This window comes from Suillus subaureus (genome assembly GCF_016647635.1).
Source record: "Suillus subaureus strain MN1 chromosome Unknown BJ212scaffold_55, whole genome shotgun sequence".
NCBI lineage: Eukaryota > Fungi > Basidiomycota > Agaricomycetes > Boletales > Suillaceae > Suillus > Suillus subaureus.
This window is the reverse complement of record NW_024538611.1, coordinates 64,864-74,288: the sequence shown is the minus strand read 5'-3', so window position 1 is coordinate 74,288 and position 9,425 is coordinate 64,864. Positions and strand designations below refer to the sequence as shown.

The window sequence follows — 9,425 nt, the reverse complement described above, 5'->3', positions numbered from 1 at the left end:
TGGTAGTGGCGAAAGATGTCCGCCTGCGTGAATGGATCGGAACTCCGATATCAGTACGTAGATATGATCACAGAAGGACGTGAAACAGATTATGAATGAGTCGTAGCAGAAAGACAAGATATCTGAACTTGCTTTCAGAAACACTCGCAAGCTTTTCATGAGCCTTCGATCATTGTTGCGTGACATGATGTTGTGAGCAGAGAAGTTGAGGACACGAAAGAAACTCACAGAGCACAACAGGCGTAGTCAGATATGTGGTATCATAGTCAATGGCAGGACCCATAATAACATCAAAATGCTCATCGATTCAAACTACTGTAATATCCCCCAGCTAATAAGAACTGGTAAATTTTTGTAAAGGACTCTGTGTTACTGGTGAGACTCTGTCAAGGGGTATGTGGAAAAGAACCGGATTATCTGACACGTACTACACGATCAACTGCAGCATGACTCTGGCATTTGTCCGGGATAGTCCAATTATGGTTGAGCGTTGAGCTAAGGCTCTGAGCTCATAACGAGAAGACGCACACGATTGCCACTTAACTTGTGCTCATTGGCCACTCTGCAGGTCAGGCTGGGTGGGATCAGTTGATGGACTCCAGCAACGGAAATGGCCATGGATATGATTAAATGGAGACAGCGGGGTTGCAGCGGTAACGTTAAAAGTCAAAGCTGTGTAATGCCGTACAGGTGTGAAGGGTTGTGTTAGCAAGGGTTTGCCAGACGCACACATTCAATCGGGTGAATTCCCTCGCCCTTCCCCGAAGTTACGAGCAGGCGAAGTGTATCAGCTGCCAGTAGTTGGGTATCCTTCGAAATTACTATTAACGACAGGCCACAGGATACGAGAAAGCCTCACCAACGGTCTTTCGAATCCTTCCAAACAACAGCCTTACACGTACTTGTCAACCTCTGGCAGAGAAACAGGACATGATTTCCAGATCGCGACAGCCCACTGCGGCAGCAAAGAAGTTGGCTCTGATACCCGTGTTGACCTTGGAGGGTCACAAAGACTATATGTCATCTATATCCTACTTTCCAGACGGGAAGCGAATGATCAGCGGGTCGAGCGATAAGACCACTCGTCAATGGGACCTAGAAGCGGGAAAAGAAATTGAAGAAGCGCGGGATGTTTATGACCAGGATGTACATGCTGTGGGGATATCAAGAGATGGTCGATATGTTGTCACTGCGGCAAGTGGAGGTGACGGATCCGAGGAGCTCAAAGTCTGTGAGACGGGGACCATTGTGAGAACATTTGAAGGTCACTCGCGGAAGATCAACTGCATCGATATCTCCAGGGACAGCACGCTACTGGCGAGCGGGGCAGAAGATAAAACAGCGCGAATATGGAGCCTGGAAACTGGCAAACTCGTGGCTGGCCCATTCCAGAGTATTTATTTGGTTGGCGCAGTCCGATTTTCGAAAGACTCCAAGAAGCTTGCAGTCAAATCGCGGTGGGGAAAGTACCTTGAAGTGTGGGATGTCCAAACACAAAAACTGGATGTCAAAGTGGGGACATTTGGTGGCGCTCACTTTTCATGCACACCAGTGTTTTGGACTCCCAAAGACAAAACCATCGTAACCGCCTTCAGCTTCCAATACTCTAGCTCCCCAAACACGATCTATGAATTCGACGCGTCTACGCTGGAGACTGTTAGAGCTCCCTTTGCAGGACACACTCATCATCACCGGTCTAGCACTTTCACTTGATTGTGCTCTCCTCGCTAGTGCTTCTGATGACAACACCATTAAGCTTTGGGCATTCGAGTCCCGTCAACTCCTCGCCTCATTCAATGTTATGTATCCTCACTGCCTCATCCTCTCACCCGACTCGTGCCAACTAGTTTACACCACTCGGCGCAACAACAACATCTACTTATGCAACATTCTCCCTGAAACCCTCGCTAACATTCAGCCTGTACCACAAGTTAGAGTGCGCAGCCCACCCCGAATACTAATGTTGTTCATGCGCTAACGTTTTCTTGCAGGTCAGTGCTCTTAGAAACCTACCTTTCGCTGATGTACTCATCCCTTTCATTTATTCATTTATACCACCCAATTAATCCCGTTTTTGCAGTGTGACGCGTTCTCTTTCACCACAAATCAATCCACTAGTGAGGCCCCACAGAATGCGCAATGGAGCCTCCCTTCCTATTCTCTACCAGCTTCCCCTGTCAGTTTCGCCCGTTGTCGTGCAGGGTCCGCCATTACTGACATGTGGCAGTGGCCTACCCTTCTCCCTCCGCCGCAGATACCCTCTCCTACAATAGGACCGCGGCATTTACCCCCCAACCCCTGCGAGCTCCTTCCCTCGACTTCCAACACCGTCCCAGTCCTCCCCATTCGTAATGATGACCCTAGTGATCTCTCTGAAACAATATTCCAAGACCTCTCAATATATATCACAAAGGACGGAGAGTATCCTGTCGCTCGTGGCGGGTTCGGGGAAGTCTGGAAATGTACTTATCACATTGATCGCGGATCGGTCAAGGTTCGTTTGCGGTGTTGTTTGTCCATCAGCTAAAATTCATAATTGGGCAGGTCGCGGTGAAAGCATTGCAAGTTTATGCTGCCGATCAACTTGGTGCAGCGAAGACGAAAAAAATCAAAGTGAGTTCCTTGATAAAAGACTGCATCTTTTACTCACGGGTTGCCATTTTGTAAAGAATAAAGCGTGAACTCAGAATATGCGCCAGTCTCAAGCATCCAAATATTTTACCCGTTTATGGTTATACGTATGGCTTCGGCCCATTCCTAGCGATAGTCAGTCCTTGGGCGGAGAATGGTAACCTGTCGGAGTATCTGGGGCTTGGAGGCGCGGCTCTTACTCTCGTTGGAAGATTCCAGATCGTAATTCCTCCCTTGTATTTCATGTGGACTAAAAACTGATGGAAATCTCAGCTCAGGGATATCATAGCTGGTCTGCGATATCGTACGTGGTACTTACTCTCAGTGCTGGACCTGGAGTCATAATTATTCCTCGCAGTCCATGCCAACAGAGTAATTCATGGTGACTTAAATGGGGTAAGTTCGACTTCTCGATAGTTCCAATTTGATTGAGACGTGAGTTCCAGCCTAATGTGCTCGTCAATGGTGATGGCACTGCGTGTGTTGCTGACTTCGGTCTTTCCTTGATGTATTCGGAGGTCATAAGCGCCTCTCGGGCTTCCTGGACTTCCACCCTCAAGGGCAATGTACGATGGATGGCTCCTGAGCTACTTGGAGCAGATATGGAGGATGGATCTCCAGGACGGCCGAGTGAGCAGAGCGACATCTTTTCATTCGGCGGTATTATGCATACTCAATGCATTTGTACCCCCCCTATCTATCAGTTGTATATTTGGCTACCTGGTGGAGATGACCCAACCCTCCTTGAGTCTGAACGAGCTCGGTATTGCCGCTGCTCAGCTGCAATCTAAAAGAACAAGTCACTCACCCACACAAGTTCATTCCACTCCAACGTTCCTCCAGCATGTACGAGTTGGCATAAATTAATACCCTTATTACTAGCGATATATGGAACACCGAGGGTACATTATAACGAATACCATACGCGGTGGAAATGATGCTCCTTCAGGGTGTACACACTAAACAACGCGTAAGAGAGGGATGGCGGGTAGCATGACAAAAAACTACAACTGCAAGAGTTACAAATATGGCGAACTCTAAAGTCGTAGTGTGGATCAAGAGACGTGTCGAACATGAGCAAGTCAGACTTGGAGACAATGGATAGCTGCACCCGAAACCCCACATGGATCCACACCCTCGTGCCTCTGGCAGGAATGCACTCAACACAAGGGTTGCTCAGAGATCCCACAACGATCTTATCAATGCTGATTTCAAGGGTATAGGGCGCACTGCAGCATGGCTTTCTTTGTCCGAGATAGTCCAATCATAGTTAAGCGCTAACGAAAAGCAAGGCAGTAGATACAAGGTTCGAAATGCTGTGCAATGCCCAGATGCCATGCTGAATAGGCATGTTATGAAGTACATACAAGATGAAGTTGCCAGACGCACATATATTCATTTAGGTGAATCGTTCACTCTTTCCCAAAGTTAGTTGCTAGCCTCTAGGTAATATGTCTGAACTTTCGATGCTGACGAGCTGACAATCGGCATCAGCAGGCAAAGCGTGCCAGCTACCAATAGGTGGGCATCCTTCAAAATCTTTATCGACGTCAGACTATAGCACACGAAGAGACCTCACTGACGGTCCTTGAACCCAAATCACAACCGAAACCTTACCAGTTCCTGCTAATATCTCTGGCAGAGACCGACCATGGCTTCCATATCAATACAGCCCGCCGCAGCAGCAAAAAATTATGTTTTGACACCCGTGTTGACCTTGAAGGGTCATAAGGACGCTATTCCATCCATGTCCTACTTCCCGGACGGCAAGGGAATGATCAGCGGATCATATGATAAGACCACTCGTCTATGGGACCTAGAAGCGGGTACGGAAATTGAAGAAGCTCGGAATGTTTGGGGGCAGAGCGTGCATGTGGTGGAGGTATCAAAGGATGGTCGGTGGGTCGCCGCAGGTGGTGGAAATTACATGAACGTGGAGTTTAAAGTCTGTGAGGTTGAGACGGGGATCGTGAGAACACTTGAAGGCCAATCACGGTGCATCGATATCTCAGCAGATAGCACGCTGCTGGCGAGCGGGTCAAAAGATTCCTCAGCGCGGATATGGAGCTTGAAAACTGGCGAACTCGTGGCTGGTCCATTCAAGAGTGATGAGATGGCGGGCGCCATTCGATTTTCGCAAAACTCGAAGAAGCTCGCAGTTAAATCGTGGCGGGGGAAACACCTTGAAGTGTGGGATGTCGAAACACAGAAATTAGATGTTAGAGTGGGGAAAAATGGTGGTGTGGGCATGACATCCGCGCCAGTGTTCTGGACTACGAAAGACAAGACCATCGTAACTGCTTTCAGCTTCACGGATGACCACCCGAAAACGATTTATGAGTTTGAGCCATCGACGCTCATGACTGTCGGAACCCCCTTCCGAGGCCACACCCGTGTCATCAATAGTCTAACACTCTCACTTGATTGCGCCCTCCTTGCTAGTGCTTCTGATGACCACACCATCCAGCTCTGGGCTTTGAGTCCCGTCAGCTCCTCGCCTCATTTGATGTTCCGTATCCCCTCAACGTTATCCTCACACCCGACTCGCGCCGACTAGCATACACAACGTTGCATGACAACAACATCTACCTATGCAACACTCCACCCGACATCCTTGCTAGCATCTGACTCGCACAACAATCACCTAGAGTACTAGTGTACAGTCATCCCTGTACATCCACCGTCCATGCGCTACGCGGTGGGGCAAGGCCAATCTCTATAAACAGTCTATGGACCTACGGAGGATCCACTCCAGATGTCCTCAGGGCACCAATACTGTCCACCATACCTCTTCCCCCACTACCGCCGAGACCTTCTACAATGGCCTCATGGTCACCCAAGTTACCCTCCCACACACAGGAACTTCTTCCCTCCTTGTCCAACACTGGCGCAGTTCTCTCTTTTCATAACCACGAATCTGGTAATTTCCCCCCTGAAGCCATGCTTCAAAACCTCACGGGATATGTCACCAAGGACGATGACTATCCTGCTGCTCATGGCGGGTTCGGGGAGATTTGGAAATGTACCTATCTCAACGATCGAAGACCGATCAAGGTGTGTTTGATGCTTTTTGTCTGACCATCTGCCTCAAATTGATAATTGTGCAGGTCGCAGTGAAAACATTGCAGGTGTATACTACCGATCAAGCTGGTGAAGCAAAGAAAAAAAAGAACAACGTGAGTGGCTGTAGCTCGATGAAAGCTTGTATCTATGACTCACCCCAGAGGTTGCACTTCATAGAGGATAAAGCGCGAACTCAGAATATGTGCCAAACTCAAGCATGCAAATGTTCTGCCCGTTTATGGTTATACAGCTAGCTTTGGCCCATTTATAGCGATAGTGAGTCCTTGGGCGGAGAATGGTAACTTGACAGCCTATCTGGAGCGTGAGGGTGCAGCTCTTACTCTTGTTAGACGATTCCAAATGGCAAGTCCTTGTATTCCATGTAGATTACCGACTGATGGCAAACTTAGCTCAGAGATATCATAGCTGGTCTGCAATATCGTAAGTGTTTAGTTGGTTTGATGCTGGACCCGGGGTTGTAACTACTTGCAGTTCATGCCAACAATGTCATCCATGGTGACTTCAATGGGGTGAGCTCGACCCTTCTCGATAGTTTCAATTTGATTAAGATGAGACCTCCCTCCAGCCTAATGTGCTCATCAATGGCGATGGTACTGCTTGCATCGCTGACTTTGGTCTTTCTTTGATGTATTCGGAGGTTATAAGCGCCTCTCAGGCTTCCTGGACTTCGAATCTCAAAGGAAATGTGCGATGGATGGCTCCCGAGTTACTTGTACTGGAGCGGGAGGATGGATCTCCAGCACGGCCAAGCGAGCAGAGTGACATCTTTTCTTTCGGCGGTATCATGCTGCAGGTGTGTCTGGGGTGATTTCGACCTCTGGGTGATATCACAAGCTCCGCTTTTAGGTTCTCACGAACAAGATTCCCTATTATTATCTCCTGAATGATGCCGCTATCATCTTGGCTATGCATAAGTCGCAAAAGCCTTCCCGATCTCGTTATCCTGTGCTCCTTGAAAAGCATTGGCAGTTCATCGAGCAATGTTGGTCAACTGATCCGGGGGACCGTCCATCGACGGAGAGAGCTGACGACGTGATCAGGAATGAATTTTATTCGCTGTCCAGATCTCGTTGATTCTTGAACTGGTTTATCTAAGAATTTATTTGCAGTACAACCAAATAGACAGCATGATGCACAGTAACTAATGTAGGGTCAACCGCAGACTTCTTTTGTATTGTAATATCACAACATACTGGACTTACCAGTACCACGTACACTAGTTCTGGCCTCCCACAGCAGACCTCATGCGATATATTCTCCTTCATGAGTTAGTCAATATACTGTCCGATCGGTAGACATCATTCTGCAATGCTTTGATCAAATTTGACTACTTGGTACAGCGAAACACAGGCCGAAAGGTAACTGAGCCGAATCACTATCAAGGTGTGAAACGGCGTCTAATCCAAAATTTGAGCCACCACACCAACTCCTTTAAAAGATGGAAATATCTCGCCGCAGTTAAGACCATAGTAGGAAAAGCATTACGATGCCGCATGCACTCCCAGTGGTTGCGAGTGTGATGATGGACATGGACTTCCCGCTAGGTGTTGGATTTTCTGTGGCAAGTGGAGGAGAGGGCGCGAAGACGTTCGGGATAGAAGGGGGGGGGGGGGCTAAAAAATAACAGAAAGTCAGTAGTAATAATGTATACAAATAAAATATCCATCATAGAGGGCAGGATTAATGAGATTATCAGCGATCTCGCTGGTACAGGGGGCTGAACCTAAGACATTGTCATGAATGGGTGTTGTAGGGCCTCTAGGTGGCATGGTGCATTGTGCTAATGTAGGAGAAGATAATGCGGGGATGGGAAGATAATCTGTCTGGTAAGCAGAAGCTATCACTAGAACACCGAGGGTACATCATATGCCTATACCCACTAAATACATGCAAACACGTGCAAAGCACTGTAAGTAGATGCACTCGGATTTCGAACATACAAATAATTGTGTGTCAACAGATCCACCACAAGCATGACCGTAAAAGCAGCCAGCTGGAGGCTTTATTTTTCCTAAACACGTCTCTCCCTTATCGTGCCTCCGCCCACCTATTCTCTGCCCAAGCTGGCGCCCCATGTTTGGCAATATTCAAGTCCAATCTAGGGTCACCCATGACAGGTAGGGCTTACCCAGGCACCACTCGCGGGTGAATATTTGAATCGTGGGTCGGGTACGGCTACCTGTGATTGGCTCCCCTGCACGGGTATGGGTACGAGGAGGTACCCGCAGGTATCCGAGTTTGGCTTGGCGAGAACGTAACCCAGACAGTCTTGAATGTATGGCAATCTGACATACCATCTCGTGAGGCTTTGATAATCCCAGAGAACTTAATGTTTGACCCTGTCGTCTGTCTCCGAATATACTGTCTTCCAAGATCATATCTATGCGCTGTGTTTTACCACTCCTCGATGACGCTGGCTGGTGCTATCGCCGACGTCCACTTTACAATTGTGCACGGATTAAACAATTAAAGAAGTCAGTCTTCAATTAGAGTCAATGCTATGCTTTAGGAGCCCGTAGTATGGCGCAACCAGCAAGAGAGGGAACCGAAAAACTGAGGTATGTCATTAAAACACAAGTAACCAGTCTTTCGTACATTGAGCTTTTAGCATTGTGGTACCCTGGTACGTACTTCACGAGTTTCATACCTTCTGGAACTCTGGTGGAAGTCGTGCAAGATAAGGACGATAATGAATGTTAACTTGTCCCGAGTCCTTGCCATGTGATGGTCATTTTTATGCAATCGTGATTGCTACTCGGCCCCCAAGTTGATTTTCGGCAGGCAAGTTCACACACCCCTGCTTGTAACTTGGTTCTTTCATCCAGATGAAGCCAGAAAACAATATCGACACTTCCCAAGTGAAAGGGAATGCTTCTCCGGAGACAAAACTTACATTGCTGAACTCTATGGTGCGGCTGAACCCCCGTGACGTCTTGCGTTCGACTGGCAAGCCCTTCAGAGGTTTCGCAGCCGAATTCGTGTCCCGGATGCGACTAGCAGAGGCATCTGTATTGTCAAAGACAGAGGAGCCGGAAAAACTCGAAGGACGGACCGTCTTTGAGGTGATCGTCGATAAAGGTGCCCTAGATTCCTGGTAGACGCTCTGCTCATTGACGTATCATGTGGCGCCCGGCTTAGACATGGCCAATGAACTTGAAGGTGGAACCATGCACGGTGGTTGTTTGGCCATGATAATTGAACTGCATGTTTCTTCTACTCATGTTTTGTCTGGAGCTAATATGAATGCGCAGCTGCTCGCCAACGCCCATTTACGTCCTTAGAGCTTCGACAGGCGCTTATGGCGTATTCGGTGTACAACAGTCTTTGAATATTGTGTTTCACTCACCAGCGGTGCCGTACGTTCAAATGGCACATCGATTAATTCCTGCTGAACCATTGTGCCAGGGGCGACAAACTACATATCGTGAGCACGACACTTGCCATTGGTAGCCGGGCACGCTCTGGTCGTTGTGAAGTGAGATTCTGACAAGCTCTCGTTGCGCCATCTGCTCATGTGACTTCAACAGGTATGGAATGTAACGCGACACCGACTAATCGCATCAGCTGCATACATCAACATGGTTCCATCTGAGTCATCCAAACTCTGACCTGCATGAATGAGTTGTCACGTTGATTCCTTACACATGCCACGATCCTTGAAAAGTTCATCCATTCCATATACATAATGTAGTTATCCGCAGGATGTGATA

At 48.1% G+C, this 9,425-nt stretch overlaps 3 protein-coding genes across 3 annotated transcripts; all 3 read left to right on the top strand.

Moving 5' to 3' along the window:
* Positions 1-930: 930 nt before the first annotated feature.
* BJ212DRAFT_1486492 (kinase-like domain-containing protein) lies at positions 931-3,422 on the top strand (the record flags this gene model as incomplete). The annotated part of the gene is made up of 10 exons (XM_041341127.1): positions 931-1,694; positions 1,732-1,936; positions 1,992-2,024; positions 2,081-2,176; positions 2,228-2,494; positions 2,545-2,613; positions 2,677-2,853; positions 2,905-2,935; positions 2,990-3,027; positions 3,078-3,422. The coding sequence occupies 10 exons, from the start codon at positions 931-933 to the stop codon at positions 3,420-3,422; spliced, it is 2,025 nt and encodes a 674-aa protein (XP_041187111.1).
* Positions 3,423-5,451: 2,029 nt separating this feature from the next.
* On the top strand, positions 5,452-6,789 carry BJ212DRAFT_1486490 (kinase-like domain-containing protein; the record flags this gene model as incomplete). The annotated part of the gene is made up of 7 exons (XM_041341126.1): positions 5,452-5,685; positions 5,739-5,807; positions 5,872-6,039; positions 6,105-6,135; positions 6,187-6,224; positions 6,281-6,508; positions 6,562-6,789. 7 exons carry the CDS (start codon positions 5,452-5,454, stop codon positions 6,787-6,789), a joined length of 996 nt encoding a protein of 331 aa, XP_041187110.1.
* A 1,751-nt stretch (positions 6,790-8,540) lies between these two features.
* On the top strand, positions 8,541-9,323 carry BJ212DRAFT_1283970 (uncharacterized protein; the record flags this gene model as incomplete). The annotated part of the gene is made up of 5 exons (XM_041331791.1): positions 8,541-8,793; positions 8,854-8,941; positions 8,967-9,071; positions 9,121-9,190; positions 9,243-9,323. 5 exons carry the CDS (start codon positions 8,541-8,543, stop codon positions 9,321-9,323), a joined length of 597 nt encoding a protein of 198 aa, XP_041187109.1.
* Between the last annotated feature and the right edge of the window lie 102 nt (positions 9,324-9,425).